The 20,610-nt window shown below is 33.2% G+C and overlaps 1 protein-coding gene across 4 annotated transcripts in view; it reads right to left on the reverse strand.

Moving 5' to 3' along the window:
• LOC126883281 (calcium-binding mitochondrial carrier protein Aralar1) overlaps positions 1–20,610 on the reverse strand; it is a 143,817-nt gene that overhangs the window by 33,945 nt on the left and 89,262 nt on the right. For all 4 annotated transcript variants that reach the window (XM_050648623.1, XM_050648620.1, XM_050648621.1 and 1 more), the window contains one exon: positions 12,279–12,487. In XM_050648623.1, the coding sequence (XP_050504580.1) occupies positions 12,279–12,487 (209 nt within the window). The remainder of the gene's footprint in view (positions 1–12,278; positions 12,488–20,610) is intronic.

Below are 20,610 nucleotides of genomic sequence, written 5' to 3' on the forward strand. Positions count from 1 at the left end.
ATAAACAGGGATTAAGCTCGCAGACATGAACAAAACCTTTTCTATTACACAATGGAACTGCCGATCGGCAGTTTCAAATAAATGTAATTTGGAGTATTTACTTCATGAATATAAAATCAATATAGGTCTTCTTTCGGAGACTTGGTTTAAACCAAATATTTATTATAATTTCGTAGGTTATAATTGTTCACGTTTAGATAGAGAAGATGGAAAAGCTGGTGTAGCAATTTTAATTAAGGATGAAATTAGTTTTTCTGAGATAGATTTACCTCAAATGGAAAAGATTATGGCTAGGTGTGTGTGTGTTCGGATTGGTCAATTTAAGGAAGTTTATCTTGTTTCAGTTTACATAAAACCTTTGAGTAGAGTTACACTGACACAATTTCTTCATTTTTTTAATAGCATACCAAAACCATGTATAATTGGTGGGGATTTTAATTCGCATCATTCGGCTTTTGGATCAGATCTAGAAGATTTTGAAGGAAGAAACCTGTTAGAAGCAATAAACTCATTAAATCTAGTATTTTTAAATACAGGGGAACCAACCCTTGTTACTAGACCAGGCCAAAGAAAAAGTGCTATTGATATTACTATATGCTCTCAAAATATCAGTCAATTATTCCAGTGGGAGGTACTTCAAGATCCCCATGGCTCTAACCATTTGCCAATACTCATGAAATGTCAACTTAGAGGAACGCCACCACCAACAAAAAGTCATAAAATATGGAAAATTAACAAGGCAGACTGGAGAAAATTTAGCACTTTGTTATATGAAAAATCATTGAATGTTATTGACGATAGTTATGACAAATTATTAGAAGATATGAACGAAGCAGCTACCGTAGCTATACCAAAAAAGAGTACAAATAAACGAAATACTTGGGAAAAATGCAAACCATGGTGGAATAATGACTGCCAAGATGCAGTAACGAAACGCAAGCAGTTATTTAGTAAATATAAAGAGAATCCAAATTTGGATAATCTTAATAAGTATCAAAATCAAGATGCGATCGTTAAAAGAATTACAAATGAAGCAAAAAGAGCTAGTTGGAAATCGTATTGTGAAAGTTTGAACAAAAATACTCCAATGAAAGATGTTTGGGCTAAATTAAACAGATTCAAAAACAGGAAACAAGCAAATAGACATCGAATAGAGTGGGGAGAATGGACAGAATATTTTCATAGTAAAATCTGTCCGAATTGGGTTAACGAAAAACCAAGAGAGTTCAAAAATAATTATACAAATGATCACATGCTAAATAAACCTTTCACAATGAACGAATTACAACAAGCTTGTAAGAAAAGAAATAATACGTCTCCCGGAATAGACAACATCCACTACCCAATGATTGCTGAGATTCCATTTATAACTAAGCAGCGCTTATTAGGCATTTATAACGGTATATATACAAACAAGTCGAACATACCAGACGATTGGAAAAAATATTTAATAGTACCTATTCTTAAACCTAATAAACCTAGAGATTCTGCAGACTCCTACAGACCTATTGCATTGGGGTCTTGTATAATGAAAACGTACGAACGACTTATTAAAAACAGGTTAGAACACTGGCTGGAGAAAAATCAATTATTATCAGCAGTCCAATATGCATTCAGAAGAGGACGTTCAACTCAAGAAGTTACAACATCATTTGTTACTGATGTACAATTAGCATTTACTCGTAACAACTCAATATCCTGCCTATTTTTAGACATTAAGGGAGCATATGATGTAGTTAATCTAGACATATTGACAGATAAATTATACGCCATAGGAATTCCAGAAGGGGTTATTGCGAACTTAATGAAGTTATACCGTGATAGAAAAGTGTATTTAAATATAAATGGAGTGATAGGTACGCCCAAATCAACATCAATTGGATTGCCTCAAGGAAGTATTTTAAGTCCATTATTGTTTATTCTGTACACTGCTGATGTTACTAGTTCTATTACCGAAGAAACTAGAATACTTCAGTACGCAGACGACTTTTGCATTTATACGGAAAAGAAGTCGATCGAAGCTTCAATCAATGCATTAGAAAACGCCACAGAAAGAATTGCCGAATGGTCACAAAGAAATGGATTCAGCATCTCTCAAGATAAATCAGTCATGTGTTCATTTACGAGAAGACGTTATCAACCACCAAACCAAATTAATATAGGACCTTTCACATTCCCATATAAAACATCTGTTAAATACCTTGGCATAATTTTAAATCAAAAGCTCTCTTGGAAAGAACATATTCATCATTTGTCAAAAAAATGTGAAAACGCAATAAATGTACTAAGAGCTTTTAGCCACACAAAGTGGGGAGCCGATCCAAATATATCACTAATCTTCTATAGAACACTAATACGTTCAGTGATTGACTATGGTTGTATTTTATATGGAAATGCAAATTTGACTCAATTGGAGATATTGGAAAAAATAAAAAATAGGTGTTTACGACTTTGTCTTGGATGTATACAAAGCACACCAACACATATTTTAGAAATTGAAGCAGCAGAGCCTCCTTTGCATCTTAGACGGCAATTTTTGTGTGATGTTTTTATGTCAAAACTCCTAGCACAGAAAAGATCTGAGAAAATACAAAACCTCAATTCAAAAATAGATAGTCCCTTCTGGCGACGTAAAATTCATCCCAAAGTAATAAACAGTTATCAGCTATTAATCCAATTTAATAGCGAGGTTTACAGAAATGACATCCTTCCCTTTTATAATTGTGATTATAACCTATTAGAACTACAAATTCCTTATTATTATCTTAATATTGAACCACATGTTAATCAATTTAACATAAATACATTTGTTGAGAATACAATTCTGAAAAGATGGCCGGAGTCCGATTGTATTTATACAGATGGATCCAAATTCGCTGAGTCAACTGGATGCGCCTTTTACCATTCAAATGAAAATCTATCCAAAAAATTTAAACTTTCAAATCAAATGTCTAGTTATACTGCTGAGCTCATCGCAATTCTTCAAGCTTTGAGGTATATTAATATCCATCACAAGAATAAGTTTGTTATATTAACAGATAGCAAAAGTTCGGTAGACACAATAGTACAAACTAAATTATCAAGCACTTCATCAGTAGTAATTATAAAAATTTTAGAAACAATCCAGTTACTTACGAATACAGGTAAACAAATTTCTTTGGTTTGGATTAAGGCTCATTATGGAATTAACGGAAATGAAATAGTGGATAGACTTGCCAAGGATGCTACTACAACAGGGGAAACGATAGAAGAACCATTAATGCCAGTCACTGATCTACGACAATGGTTTAAGAAAAAACAAATGGAGCAATGGCAACTGGAATATGATATCTCTCTTAAAGGTGTACGATTTCATGATATCCAACCAAAAATTTATAGAAAACCGTGGTTTAACGACATTACAAATCGGCACTTCATTAAAACCTTAAATAGAGCAAGGAACAAACATGGTTTATATCCAGTTCACAAAAATAAACTAGGGTTGGCCACTTCTCAAAACTGCACATGCGGGGAGTTGGGTACTTTAGAGCATGTGATTTTCGATTGCGCAAACTTCCAGATGCTGAATCAACAGTTATATAAGAATCTACAAACAGTAGGAGTTACTCTCCCCACCAATTTAAATTCCATTTTATGTACACGAAATATAAATTTGTATAAAATTGTTTATAACAATTGTTTGATATTTAAAAAAAAATATATATATAAAAAAAATAAAAAAAAAAGATATATATAAAAAAAAAAAAAAAAAAAAAAAAAAGAAAAAAAAATAATAAAAAAAAAATAAATAAATATTAAAAAACAAAAAAAAACGAAATAAAAAAAAAACAAAAAAAAAACAAAAAAATCACAAAGAAGGCCTAAACCTCCGCGAGGATGAATCGGGTTTAGGTCTTAGCGCGAAAGAAAAAAAAAAGTTAATATCAATTAGTGGTTTAGTGTAAGTATTTAGTAATAGTGTTTTATTAGTATGTATTTTTAATGTAATGTATGTAATATATGTTTGTGATTATTAAAATATAATGTATATCAGTTAAAATTAGGAAATTGTGTCTATGAAAATAAAAAAAAAAATTTGAGCTGGCCAATTGGTTCAAACCAAGGTCATAAATTTAAACACACACACACACACATACTCTGTAGATATCTGTGTTTTAATAAGGAACATGCCGGACACCTCCTACGTCCTACTGTAATGATAGTGACACTTCGCCTCTCATTTCTCAAAATGGTGGTGGTAAACTCCTAAAAGCCAAGGGAGCTTGGAAATAAATCATTTTTATTCAATAGAAGACCTTTCTCTTGGGGTAAGAATACTAAAAATTCTAATTATTACAATCATTATATTCCATGCATACCTAGTTTATTATAACAGTTTTTATAATATTTTTTTTCTAACCTCCAATGTCAAAGCATGTGTTCTGATATGTTAGTTTTAAATATGTCTTTTTAATGTACATATATGCTCGTTTAGTAATCAAATTTTAACTAGTAGTATCAATCTTAATTCCATTTATGGAATTCCATATTATTACATATTTAGCGTGCCCGACGCGTCATATGGTCCAATATTTTTGTCCGAAAAAATTGTTTCCGCTGTTTATATGATAAAAACCATTGATTAAAATAAAATGACCAATGTGGTTATAAATTTTTTTCTTGCATAAAATTGACAACTTCGTGACAGCTTGACAGACAAACGCCCGACTACCATAATGCGCCAAGCTCCAAATTTGTTCGACTCCACCCAAATAACAAGTACAACAAGTTTCGACGGTGTGGCCATAAATAATAATTTTAAATGTGGGCCCAAGGACTATTATTGAAAGCGCTTCTGGCAATCTATATGCGTCGTTTTATTTCGAGGCTACGGCCCCATTGTTTATTTAGTTCACATCCCAAATAATTGTATCTGGGTACTTTCTCTAAAACTTTTTTGTTTCCTCTTCAATCTTGTTCTTACTGATACTACCTGTTATGGTAGGGGAGCCCAAGCGGGGATTTTTGCAGTTACTCGAGCGCATCATAGTGAGAAACCTTGTACCCTGTAAATGTACTACTACCATATATTGGCTCTTAATACAGGGGAGTTCGTTAAGGGGGGCCCGAAAAAAAAATATTCAATATAGAGTCAAGGTCCAAGGAGAATTAAAATGTGATAAAAGAGCTGTGATAAAAGACTGACAGTGAAAGAGCAACGCGTTAAAAAATCAAATTAAGGAAACACTGTTTGGAAAAGTATTTGAGAAATGCAATGCCTGTAAAGTAGAGCAATACTAGCTCACACATTTTTCATCGGTACACATCACATAACACACTCGGTCCACTATAACGTATAATTCGAAAATACTAAAATGCAAATGATAAAAATCATACAGTCGGAAAAATGAAAGAATACCCATGAACGATCACATCAATAACTTATTTTGTATTTGCTATCTTTTTCTATAACAAACGTTTGTTATTAGTAGAAAAAGACAGCAAATACAAAATAAGTGATTGATGTGATCGTTCATGGGTATTCTTTCATTTTTCCGACTGTATGTAACGGCTTTATAGTGTTGCATAGTCTGGGCTAATTAGCAAAATACAAGGAAAAGTTATTTACCAGCAATTTTATTGCTGGAATCGAATCTTATGATTCTATACAGAGTGAGTTTTATGTATGCAAACACTCAATTATCTCGAAAACGGCTTGCACGATTTTTATGGATTTTGGTAGATAGGGGCTTTCTAATGCGGCCCATATTATAGTGCTAATTACATTGTTATCATATTTTCCGTTTTTCTGTAAATCTAATGAACTTTCTTATTTTAAATGGAATACCCTGTATATTTTTTGTGTTTTGAAGTCTTTAAGAAATACTGATTACATTTCATGTTATATTCCCTATACCTAAATGCCGTAATTTCTGAGTTATTGCTACATTAATTTAAAAAAAAATTTAACAAATTATAACAATCAATTTTTTTGCCCCAGCTAAACACTATTTTAGGTTGTTTGGATCATTGGAAACAAAAAAAGATCTTTTGTAATTTTTCTCTCGAATTAATCGTTTCCGAGTTAACAATTTAAAACTGAAAAAAAAAACGAATAATGACGATTTTCAAGGTTCAAGAACACAAATTAACAATATTACTTTTGAAACAGCAAAGTACCCAAATTCTAGCTCAAGCCTTATTTTATCAGATACCGATAAGTAATTTGAGATTGTTTCATTTTAAAACATTGATTTTTAGTTGTTAATGCAGCCCGATCGCCCGTCCTCTCATAATATGCACTTCATTAGAAATTAAAAAGCAATATTTTAGAATAAAATGAGCCAAGAAATCTTATGGCAAGCTATTAGAAGAAAACTTGTACTTGAATTTAGGTACTCTGTAATTTCAAAAATTATATTTTTTACTTGTGTTTTTGAACCTTAAAAATCGTCATTATTCGATTTTTTTTTCAGTTTTAAATTGTTTATTACTCGAAAACGATTAACTTTACAGAAAAATCACAAAAGACCTTTTTTGTTCCCAATGGCCCAAAGAACCTAAGATAATGTCTACCTGTGCCGAAAAAATTTATTTTTATAATTTGTTTAATTTTTTTTTTAATCAATGTAGCAATATCTCCGAAATTATGGCATTTAGGTATAGGGAATGTAATATGAAAAATAATCAGTATTTCTTAAGGACTTCAAAACGCAAAAAATATATAGGGTATTTCATTTGAAATAAGAAAGTTCATTAGATTTCCAGAAAAACGGAAGATCTGATAACAATGTAATTAGAACTATAATATCGACCGTATTGGAAAACCCCTACCTACCAAAATCTATAAAAATCGTTCAAGCAGTTTTCGAGATAATTGAGTGTTTCTATACATAAAACCCACTCTGTATATTAATAACACAGGTATGCAAATTCCGCAGATAGTGTGCTTCCTTTTTTATAGACAAAATGGCGCCCCAAATCGTGTTTTTTCAATTATTGCTCTATAACTCCAAAGAAATCCATAACTTTACACCAAAAACATCCAAATAAAAATTTACTGTAATTAAATTCTGCATAGAGACAGGTTCTTCCCGATTTACTTCGACGCAAATTTTCCTCGGAAAATGCGAGTTTTTCCAACAAAATCTTTAATTTTCAACTAAAATTTTAGGTAAGTAATTATTTATCAATAATTAAATAACTTGGTGACATAAAAGTCCTTTTGGTATAGAATATATTTTCAGAAGCCGATGGAAATTGAATGAACAGTTTAGCAACAATTAAATTGTTAATTAACCATTTACGATCGCTATAATAACCATAATAATTATGATACGTAAGAATAACTACGATTTTTGTATAAAAAGACACTATACCTATCTAATGTACTTTTGAAATTGGACTATTTAAGCGGCCTCAGGAATATTTTAAACTATTTAATAAAATAAACTACTTCATCATCCATCTATCATCTTTCATCTTTTAAACTATTTTTTTGCTTATAAACAAATAGAATATCTCGGCAACTATTAAATTCAATTAAATTATTAAAACGGCATTGGAAAGAACGCGACAGGACTCTTCTTTTAAAAGAAAAAACGTTTAATTGCGATGAGTGGTTCCTGAGATACAACCGGTCAAAGTTGACCGGCATGTACGGCGAAAATATAAACAATAGGATGGTAATTTTCAAAACAACACCTTTTTATTTCAGTACTCTTTCTCCTCACAAATTTTCATATCTTTAAAAGACTCATAACATATTATAATAATAAAAACTGTCGGTATTACGAGTGAAAAATACCAAAATTCCAATAAAGAATTAGGTTGAAGAAAATAGAATCTCAAAGTTCAAAATCGGTATACGTTAAAAAAATGCATTTTCTCGGCTTCCCATAGAGCAATTTTCTTCATTTTATTTTTGTTACCAAGTAACTCGAGTAGAACCACCTAGCTAGCGCATTATTAAATGTCAAAGTTGCTTTTGTTTTGATATAATAATTTAATTTATTTATTGTAATAAAATGTTTGTTGATCTGAAGCTATTTCCTTATGGAATTTTTGTAATCAACTATTCTAAATGGGAAATAAGCCACAAACTGACTAAAAAAAAATGATTCTATTAACGTTTCGGCGTCCACATCAGATGTCGTTGTAAAATACAAAATATTAATAAATTAAACAAAAATGTTGTTGCTTAATTTATTAATATTTTGTATTTTGCCAACGACATCCGATGTGGAGTTCGAAACGTTAATAAAAATCATTTTTTTAGTTAAATTGTGGCTTATTTCCCATTTAGAATAGTTGATAACAAAATTTTTAATTTGTTTAAACAAAGATTGTTTAAATAATTATACAGCTTTCAAATGAAAATATTTGTATTTTAAACGTTAAAAGTTACACCTATGGCAAGTTTGTCTAAAAAAGTCTATCTAATTAGCCTTCTTCGGTCCATCTTTGGACATAGGCCTCTCCAATCCTTTTCCATTCTTCTCTGTCTGTCGCTACAGTTATCCACCTAGAGCCCACGTGCTTCTTGTCATCATCTGCCCATCTCATTTGTGGCCTTCCTCTGCTTCGTTTATATTCCCACGGTCTCCAATTTATGAGAATTTTGTTACATCGATCTTCTTTTTGTCTTATAGTGTGTCCGGCAAATCTCCATTTCAATTTTGCAACTTCTTGTCTAACATCCCTAACTTTGATTTTCTCTCTTATCCACTCGTTTCTCTTTTTATCCATTAGTCTTATGTGCAACATTTGCCTTTCCATTGCTCTTTGCGTTTTTATCATCTTGTCCATGTTTGCTTTTGTAAAAGTCCACGTTTGGGAACCGTAAGTGAGAACAGGGAGTACGCATTGATTGTATACCTTGGTCGTAAGATGTTGTGGATCTTTTGTTTTTAAGGATGTAGCTTAGTTTGCCAAATGTCCCCCACGCCAGTCTAACTCGTCTTTTCATCTCTGCTGTTTGGTTTTCCTTGTTAAGTTTTATAATTTGACCCAGATATACAGGGTATATCCCGAAAAGATTGGTCATAAATTATATCATACATTCTGGGGTCACAAATAGATTGATTGAACCTAACTTACCTTAGTACAAATGTGCTCACAAAAAAAGTTACAGCCCTTTGAAGTTACAAAATAAAAATCGATTTTTTTCAATATATCGAAAACTATTAGAGATTTTTTATTGAAAATAGACTTTCTTATGGCAGCATCATATTAAAAAAAAAATTAAAGTAAAATTTGTTCACCCCATAAAAATTTTATGGGGGTTTTGTTCCTATAAACCCCCCCAAACTTTTGTGTACGTTCCAATTAAATTATTTTTGTGGCACCATTAGTTAAACACAATGTTTTTAAAAATTTTTTGCCTCTTAGTACTTTTTCGATAAGCCAGTGTTTATCGACATATTTTGAATATTTGTCGAATCCACCACATATTTGTATATGGTAAGTACGAATGTAGAGACCTGCTAATAATCTGAAAATTTATTTATAATCTACATTCTTATGTATATTTTGAAAAAGAAGCCATATCTCGATAAAAGATGACTTGTCAAAAAAGACTAAGAGGCAAAAAAGTTTTAAAAACACTGTGTTAAACTAATGGTACCACAATAATAGTTTAATTGGAACGTACACAAACATTTGGGGGGTTTAAAGGAACAAAACCCCCATAAATTTTTTATGTAAATATATTAAAAAAGAAGCCGCATCTCGATAAAAACTGGCTTATCGAAAAAATACAAAGAGGCAAAAAAGTTTTTAAAACGTTGTGTTTAACTAATGGTACCACGATAATGAATTAATTGGAACGTACACAAAAGTTTGGGGTGGTTTAAAGGAACAAAACCCCCATCAAATTTTTATGAGGTGGACAAACTTCACTATAATTTTGTTTTAAGATGTTCCTGCCATATGAATGATACATGCCCATTTTCAATAAAAAATCTCTAATAGTTTTCGATATATTGAAAAAAATCGATTTTCATTTTGTAACTTCAAAGGGCTGTAACTTTTTTGTGTGCACTATTGTATATAGGTAAGTGAGGTTCAATCAATCTATTTTTGACCCCAGAATGTGTGGTATAATTTATGACCAATCTTTTCGGGACACCCTGTATATATATAATCGTGCACTTGTTCTATTTCGTCTTTTCCGGTCCTCATTGTGATTTCCTCATCTGTATTTGTTATGATTTTGGTCTTGCTGTAATTCATATTTAAAGCCTATTTTTCAGGCTTCTATGTCCAGTTCTTTCATCATTTCACACAATTCTTAATATTTATCGGTTATCAATACGTGAGCGGCCGTGGGTAACGGCATAAACTCTGGCCTCATACGCCAGTAGACGTGGGTTCGATCCCTGCCAAAGACAAACCATTTTCATTTCCAATAATGACACGAGCCGTCTCACCGTGCCTCGGAGAGTACGTTAAGCCGTCGGTCCCCCTGGGCTAGTGTACATCGACACTAGTTACTTGAAACAGGGTTAAAGATGTAATTGGCGCTGGAACTATCCGAAAGGATCTCCCCGGCAAAAATGCCATACGATATTATTATATTATATCAATACGATGTCATCAGCGCACCTTAGGCGGTTCAAGCGTTGTCCACAAATTTACAAATTTACAAAAAAAGTCTACAACTGGAAAAAACATGTAGTTTAATTTTCTTATAAATAAATTAATTTATTATAACAAAAAAAAAAAAGCAAGTTTGACATTTAATAATGCGCTAGCTAGGTGGCTCTACTCGAGTTACTTGGGAACAAAAATAAAATGAAGAAAATTGCTCCATGGGAAGCCGAGAAAATGCATTATTTTTAACGTATTCCGATTTTGAACTTTGAGATTCCATCTTCTCCAATCTAATTTTTTATTGAAATTTTGGTATTTTTGTTATTTTTCACTAGGAATACCGATAGTTTTTATTATTATAATATATGTTATGAGCATTTTAAAGACATGAAAATTTGTGTGAAGAAAGAGGACCGAAATAAAAAGGTGATGGTTTAAAAATTACCATCCTATTGTTTACATCTTCGCCGTACATGCCGGTCAACTTTGACCGGTTGTATTTCAGGAAAGACTCATCTCAATCAAACAATTTCTTCTTTTAAAAGAAGCGTCCTGCCGCGTTCTTTTAAATACTCTTTTCATAATTAAATTTAATCTCATAATAGATATTCTATTTGTTTATAAGCAAAAAATTGTTTATAATTTTAAAATATTCCTGAGGCCGCGTAAATAGTGTAATTTTAATTCTGTAATTAATTATTTTCTATGGGAAATAAGCCACAATTTTACTAAAAAATTAATTTATTAACGTATCGAAGCCCAAATCGGGTTTCGTTGTCAAAATACAAAATACTATTAAAATAAACAAAGATGTTGTTGCTAAGTAAAAAAATTCTTCTAATAATTTATTTAATCTGACTCATTTATATTGGCAATTCAGACGTATATTATACATTTTAAAGTAGAAGACTTTAAAATGATATCGCCAATATTTATGAGTTGCGTTCCTGGGACGACTTTAATAATAACCCGATTTGGGCTTCGAAACGTTAATAAATTCATTTTTTAGTAAAATTGTGGCTTATTTCCCATAGAAAATAATTAATTATAAAAATGCCACAAGGAAATAGCTTCAGAACAACATTTAATTCTGTAAAGTACATTAGATAGGTTTCTGCCTTTTTATACAAAAATCATAGTTATTCTTATGTATTATAATTATTGTGGTTATTATAGCGACCATAAATGGTTAATTAACAATTTAACTGTTGCTAAACTGTTCATTCAATTGCCATCGGCTTCTGAAAATATGATTTATACCAAAAGGTCTTTTATGTTACCAAGTTATTAATAAATTATTATTGATAAATAATTACTTACCTAAAATTTTAGTTGAAAATTAAAGATTATGTTGGAAAACCCGCATTTTCCGAAAAAAATGTTCGACGAAGTAAATCGAGAAAAACGTGTCTATGCAGAATTTAATTACGGTGAATTTTATTTGGGTGTTTTTGGTGTAAAGTTGAAATCCTTGGAGTTATAGAGTAATAATTGAAAAAACACAATTTGGGGGCGCCATTTTGTTTATAAAAAAAGTAGCACACTATCTGCGGACTTTGCATACCAATATTATAAATATATAGAATCATAAGATTCGATTCCAGCAATAAAATTGCTGGTAAATAACTTTTCCCAAAAATGGCCTATTCTCGATAAAATCTGCCCAGACTAAAAGTAAAATTTATCAAATGAAGTAGATAACTTACCGTCAATTTAATAGCTTTTTCTGGGGCGACTCCTAGTAGTTGAGGTACCAGTCCCCTGTACAATCCAAATACACCTTCGTGTCTAATAACCTTTTTGAAGCAATCAAAACTGTTTCGGTACATCAACTCTCCAATAAAGGAGCCTGCTCTCTGATTTTGCATACGTGTTTTAACCAAATCTATGGGGTATACTGCAGTAGCACCAACGGCTAAAGAAAAAAATATATATGGTAAATATCACGATATTTTATAACATAATGTTTTTAGTTATTCATAAACTAAATTTGCAATATATTGAGGAACTGTTTGATGGCGAAAGAACAGAAATTCAAGTGGAAAATATATCAACTGGTTCAAACATAACCTTGGAATTGAAAGCGCTATAAAACTATCAAAGAATAAGAAAGTGTAACGTTACAAACAAACGTCGCATCTTTACTATTTTATTTTCAAATAATTATTTTACTTTATTTTCCTTAATATTTCATTAATAATTATCTTCTGTATTCGTTTTAACTTGTTTTTCCGTTAAAAACCTGTTTGGTGCCCGTTCTATAGGTAACTCTCTTTTCATCTAAGTCATACTGAACATACTTCATAATAAAAAAAAAATAAAAAAAAATTGTAAATCCTTTATAAAAGGTATATATTTAAAATCCCTAAAAAGGGCTACATCACATTCACATAACTAGTTTTCGACTGGTTTAGCAGTCATCATCAGTGCTTACGTGAAGTTTACATGCTAACCACCAAGATATAGTTTAACAAAAATATGTGGGTCAAAGCCCTGTATAAGTGGTCCGTTAAAGAAACATCATGTAAACGTGGTAAACATCATCGTGGTTAGCATGTAAACTTCACGTAAGCACTGATGATGACTGGTAAACCAGTCGAAAACTAGTTATGTGATTGTGATGTAGCCCTTTTTAGGGATTTTAAATATATACCTTTTATAAAGGATTTACTAATTTTTTGTATTACATGGTATACAGCCAACTACAGAAAAACTTTTTCCTTATGTTCTGTGTTCATCACTTCATACCTACTTAGTCGTTATTTCAAATTTCACGTTCTGTGTGTGTTTCGCTGATATGACAGTGACATTTCGTCTCTCAACAACACAGAGTGGTGGAAAATTATTTTCGCTATAAAAGCCAATTACAAGGCTGATACCAGCTATTTTATTTCCAGACGATCTCTCTCTCTCTCTCTTGGGTTGAGTTTTTATTCTAAGCCTGAATTAATTTTTTATAATCATTTTTTCCTATACCTAACCTTCCATGTCTACGAGCACATGGTCAGTTTTAGATACCTATTTCTTTCATCTATTAATATGCTTTTAGTAATCAAATTATTTAACTATTCCTCTCATCTTAATTCCATTTAATTTACCCTTGTCAATTGTACCTTTTAAGATTATTTGGCAAAGGTACACTTTGGTTTTTTACTTCTTGATGTTTGATATGTGTTTTACTCTTCTAGTTTTTGGGAATAAATCAACTCTTCTCCCTTCAGGAGCCTCAAGCCGTCTACATCACGGGTGATGCTACTCATAAGGTAAAGACGACAGGATGCATCGCAACTAGACTGCAGCGACCAACACCACCAGTAAACTAGAGCTGCACTTACCTGAGGCCTACCATCGAGACCAGGTCAAGAGAAGTCAACAGCTATACCATTCGACATCAAGAAGTTACCATCTAACCAGATACCACAAGCCATGCATAAGTATAATCCAATAATTGTTAGTTTTTGGCAAGAATTTGAATATAAGTCACATTATTATTATATCTTTATTGAAAAATAAACATGATTGGTTAAAATATTGTTTTGTTTGCTTGCATTCTTAATTTTCATAGTTCATATTTAAGATTAGGACAAGGCGAACACACACCTTGAGAGACTGAGCTAAGCTAGGGTGAACGATGACTATCTTGGTTGGTTGAATGGTATTTCATGGTTGGTTGATTTTCGAATGGTATTTCAATTAGCTGGGGTAGTCAGAGGCGGCTTTACCTATTGTGTAGGGTGTGCGGTGCATACGGGCGCCAAGCGCCAACAGCGAGTCCTTTACTTTGTTTCAGCATCAAATATAAAAATTTTTTAATTATGAGGTGGAAGATGAATCAGTAACTGACGCGAAAATACATTTTAAAGTAAACTTTTACTATTAAATATTAGATGCCGCAATTACTAAGTTTGACGAACGCTTCGAACTTTTAAAGCAAAATAATGACACTTTTTCGTTCCTTCAAAAATTAAAACAATGGAAGGATTTAGAGTTAGACACAAAAAGAGCATATTGTTCTAATTTAGAAAATAAATTGTGTCATGCTGTCTCTTCAGACGTAGATAGGTTTGAGCTCTTTAATGAAATAGAACTTTATCGATGATTCTACTACACCTTTGGATATTTTAACCAAAAGTGCCAAAACTTTAAATTCTTCTTCTTTAAGTGCCATCTCCGCGACGGAGATCGGCAACCATCATAGCTATTCGGATCTTAGAGACGGCTGCTCTGAAAAGTTCATTTGATGTACATCCATACCATTCTCTCAGGTTGGCAGCCACGATATTCTGCGTCTCCCTATGCTTCTTTTTCCTTGAATCTTTCCTTGCATAATCAATTGGAGCAAGTTGTATCTCTCTCCACGTGTAATGTGCCTGAGATATTCCAATTTTCTTGTTTTGATGGAATTTAAGATTTTCATTTCTTTATTCATCTTCCTCAGAACCTCTCTGTTTGTGACGTGTCCTGTCCACGATATTTTCAGAATTCTTCTGTACACCCACAGCTCGAATGATTCTAGTTTTTCATTTGTGCAGCATTCAAGGTCTAGCTTCATTTTAAATTACTTGTATACAAATAAATTACATTCAGTGTTCCCAAATTTTTTCACTGCTCTTAGAATTTACCTTACATTGCCAGTGACAGTAGCGCACAGTGAAAGATCATTTTCTAAATTGAAAATAATTAAAAATTATCTAAGGTCAACATTGTCGCAAAGTCGATTAAGTATTGAACATGAAATAAAAATTGAATTAAGTGATATTATTTCAAGATTTGCTAATGCAAAAGCACGAAAAATATCTTTTTTATAATTATATGTTGTAGTAAGTGCATATGTGCGTACTTTAATAATTCGTTAATAAATTATTATTTTTCTTTAATAATCACAAAGCTGTTCTTTTTTATTCATCTAACCAATTCCTTCCTAAAAGTACTATTTACTCGTGTACTCAAACCTGTCAAATTTCCTCAACCAATTTTCCTTTATGCCTCATAGATAAAAAAGTTAATTTTTAATTAAATATTTTTAACAGATTTGAGTAGGTTGTTCTGACGCCGTGAATACCTATTGGCTCCCGACATAATTTAATATTGCATCATTTGCATCTGGAGTTTTGTTTACATTATAAGCGTACCTAATATCCTCTAATACTCTATGTACTATTAGTACAGTGCTAGGTATTATAGGTACCTATTCGACTATTCCATTTTGACTGCGCGTCAACCAAAGGGCGCCAGGGCATCGACTGCACACGGACGCTACATGGGCTAGAGCCGCCTCTGGGGGTAGTCCATCGTTCTTTGTTTCAAAAGCAACCGGTACAGATGAAATCCCCAGCGAAAAAATTAAACTACTCGATAATAAAGGTAAACCTTTTCTCTTCTAAACCTCTTCAATAAAATGTACGAAACAGGGCATATACTAACGGACTGGCTAGTGTCAACTTTTGTAATGATACCGAACAAAATAAACGCTAAACAGTGTAGCGATTATCGCACTATCAGTCTGATGAACCATGAACTGAAAATTTCTTAAGAATACTGCATACCTACACTGCTCTATAGAACAACCGGTATATGTGTTCGAAAAGGCCTTTGACTGAGTCGCTCATGACAAACTGATAGGTGTCTTGCAACAGGTGGGAATTGATGACCAAGATCTCCGTATTATCAAAAAAAAATTGTATTGGCATCAATATGCAAACAGACGAATTGGTCAAAACACGACGGAAACCGTGGAAATATACGTCGAGTGGGAAAACGGCGGTATTTTATCGCCTCTACTTTTTAAAATATACTCCGAATTTATTTTCAAAGACGTTTTAGATGAAGATGCAGATACGTATAGGTAGGTACGGTGTGTATGGCGGAAGTGGCGACCCCCGATTTTTAGGGTTCGTATAAAATTAAAGGGCAGGCGATACTCTTAAGCTGCAGTGAAAGCAAACCGTCTAGGAGAAGGAACACTCCAAAATCAAACCCTGGCCCTCCAAGTTGGGGGTTGAGGCATTGGGCTAACCCCTCGGTACTCGTCAAAAATCTTAAAGGTTAAAAAATCCAAAATCCGGCCTCGGAACAGGACTGATATACGACGACGAAAAATGCTACGGAAAAGGAAAATTATTTTTGCGACATGGAACGTCCAAGGGATCTCAAGGAAAACTCAAGAAAACTCCGTTATTACGGAAACCAAACGGAAAGGTCAAGGATCGCAAAAACCTAGGTAAATACGACCATTTCTACATCGGAGTAACAAAAGAACGTAGAGCTCAACAAGGAGTTTCAATTATGGTACACCGTCGCTTCAGAAAATACATAACATCATGGGAAGGCATCAATGAAAGAATGATAAAAATGAATATGTGTATAAAAGGATACAGAATGACGATTCTGGGAGTATATGCAATCAACGACGATGCTATTGTAAATGTGAAAGATAACTTTTTCGAACACCTGAGTGAAGAAATCACAAAGGTGGGAAACACCAGAGAAATAATAATCCTAGGAGACCTCAACAGCAGAGTCGGAAAAAGAACAACGACAAAGTAGTTGGCAGATATGGCGAAGATAACACAAACAATAACGGAGAAAGGTTAATAGATATCTGCGACCAGAATGGACTTAGAATAATGGATGGATATTTCCAGCATAGAAATATTCATAAATATACGTGGACTCAGGAAACACGCAACTTAAAATCAATTATAGACTATGTCATTCTTAAACAAAAAAGTCGACTGAAAACAACAGATGTGGGAGCATGTAGAGGACCAATTTGCGGCAGTGACCACTATCTCCTACGTTCAGATATTTCATTTCCACCAAAAATAGAAAAAGAAACGCAGCAAGGTAATAATTCAAATGAACAGCTCCAAGAAGTACGATACAATTTGAATAGTTTACACCAAGAAAGTGTTAAAAACCTATATAAACGTAGACTGGAAGAAAAACTAATTGAAACGGAAGATAATACCAGAAATGTGAATCAGTCATACGAGAACATCAAAGAATGTATACACGCCGCTGCCTTAGAAGCACTAGGGCGATATGAAAAAACCGTACATCGAAAACCGTATTGGTGGGATCAAGATATTTCGCAGGAAATAACAAAGAAAAGAGAATTGTATCAAAAATATCTGAACACAAAAAACGTGGAAGACAGAATACATTATAAAAGAATGCAAGCGAGGGTCAGGAGAAAAATATGTCAAAAGAAAAACGAACTTTGGACAAAAAAGTGTACCATGCTAAATACATACATAGGTGGAAGCCAAAGTTCAGAAAGTTGGAAACTATTAAAAAATTTAAGAAACGACAGAAAGAAAGACATTATTCAGTCCATATCACCACAAACTTGGGAAAGATACTTTGAAGATTTACTAACAGAGACAAGAGAGCCCTTCAAACAGATACAATCCAACGGTATACAAAGCGTCAGGTTGATAGGATCACCAATCAGAGTAAATGAGAGAGAAGTCGAAACCATATGTAAACAGTTGAAGAATGGCAAATCACCGGGCCCAGGAAATATAGCTCCGGAACTCATCAAATATGGACCTAAAGTTTTAATTAAGCGGCTAAGACAACTTTTCCAGCAATGCTTGAATAACCATGAAATATCTAAAGAATGGAAAGAGTCACATCTGAGCACTATCCACAAAAAGGGAGATAAATCAAAACCTGAAAACTATAGAGGAATTGCAGTCACTAGTAGTATCAGCAGAATATATGGAAAACTTATTAAAAATCGAATAGAAGAAGAATACCAAAATATGGAAGCCGAAGAACAGGCTGGTTTTCGCGCAGGTCGATCTACAATAGATCATGTTTTCTCCATTACTCAGATAATTGAAAAGAAAGTTGCTCGTGGCCAAGAAGTCCATCTGATGTTTGTAGACCTTAGAAAAGCGTATGATAGTGTCCCGCTGGTTAAATTATGGGAGGCACTGGAGAAAACAAATGTAAATATAGAATTGGTTGAAGCCGTAAAAACGTTGTACTACCAACAAACAACAAGAATTAAAACGGGAAATCGCATAACACCTGGATTCACAGTAACTAACGGACTAAGGCAAGGATGCTGTATCTCACCAACACTATTCAAAATATACCTCGAAGCAGCACTCAACAAATGAAAGAAAAAATGTACGAATATGGGCATACCACTAACGGACTCAACTTTGTACACGCTGTGCTTTGCGGATGACCAGGTGATCATCGCACAGGACTCTGAAGATCTTAGTTACATGATGCGAAAACTATTAGAAGAGTTTACAGAGTGGGACCTAGAAGTGAATATGGAAAAAACTGAATACATGAGTATCGGAGGAGACCAACATAGCCTCCGAGTAGAGGAAAATCAAGAAATAAAATTATGTGAAGACTACAAATACCTGGGAGTAAAGATCACTCAAGACGGCAAATTAGATGCAGCTATTAAGGAACGAAATATACAGGGGAGGAAAGGCATATCCTTACTAAACAGCGTACTGTGGGATAAAAATATTTCTAAGGAGAATAAAAAAAGAATATATAAAACTATAATAAAAAGCATCACAACATATGGATGCGAAGTTTGGCCCCTAAAAGACAGAACAGAGAAAATGCTTAGAGCAACAGAAATGGACTTCTGGCGCCGTTCAGCGGGAATATCTAGACGCGACAGAATAACAAACGAGAGAGTCCGAGAAATCATGGGGGTTACACATACTATTGTTGACGACATCAGGACGAAACAACTCAGCTGGTACGGACACGTAAGGAGAATGCCGGAGAATAGAATACCAAGACAAATCCTCGAATGGCAACCAAGAGGAAGGCGCAGACCAGGAAGACCTAGAAGAAGTTGGAGAGAAGGAGTTGATAGAGAAATCAGGGACAGAGAACTCGAGGACGATCTATGGAATGACAGAACGAGATGGAGATTGGAAATCGGAAGACGTCGAAGAACGTTGTAAACCGATATTATATATATATGCAGATATTAGAATCAGCGGAATTAATGTCAACAATATCAAATACGCAGAGGACACGGTACTGATTTCTTCCAATGAAAAAGAGTTGCAACGACTTATAAAGAGGGTGACCGAAACATGTGTTAAATATGGGCTACAACTTAATATTTCTAAGACAAAACTTTGGTTATCAGCAAAACGGAGTTACAACCACTGAACATCAGAGCGAACGGAATACAGCTAGAAAGAGTCCACAATATCACCTATTTGCGCATCAACGTTAACGATAACTATAGACGGAGAGGCAGCGCTAAAAAATCTCTTTGAATTTACTAAAGCTAGATTTTTCACAGTTGATTACTGTGAGAGTGTGTAGAGAAACATACTGCGGTCGGTCAAGCGAAACGTAGAACAGGGGTTACTGAGAGGGCATTAAAGTTGCTTTCTTACGAAGGTAATTAAATCCATTTATTAAGCCTGAAAATCAGTACACACATTCTAAATTGAATATAAATAAAAGTTATTATACTTGGTCAACTGTATGACGAGACAGAGCCGGTCGGTCGGCCTCAATGAATGTACAGGGTTATTCACTATATTTTGACCCCCTTGTAAACTGCTTTATTTACAGAATTAGAAAGAAATGTAAAATAGGTACAAAAGTTATTCGATTTTTTAATTATGATTATAATTTTAATTTATTACATTTTAATTATGATATACATATCGTACTAGTGACGTCATCCATTTGGGCGTGATGACGTAATCGACTATTTTTTTTAATGAGAATGGGGGTCGTGTGCTAGCTCATTTGAAAGGCTATTCAATTCTCTATACAGTACTATTTTTATATATATTTTTATATATACTCTATATATATATTTTTTTATTTGAAATGTCACATAGAAGTATTAAAAATGTAAAAATTATTGTAAAAATGGATACAAGCATTCAAAAAGTAACGATAATTTTCTTAGAAAACGAAGTCCCGCCAGAAGTGTCCCATAGAAAATGTTTTACCATACTTTCCTGAATTTTATGAGATATTTTCGTAGGTCCGATAAACAACATCTAAAAGTAACTAAAT

The sequence above is a fragment of the Diabrotica virgifera genome, chromosome 4 (assembly GCF_917563875.1).
Source record: "Diabrotica virgifera virgifera chromosome 4, PGI_DIABVI_V3a".
Lineage (NCBI taxonomy): Eukaryota > Metazoa > Arthropoda > Insecta > Coleoptera > Chrysomelidae > Diabrotica > Diabrotica virgifera.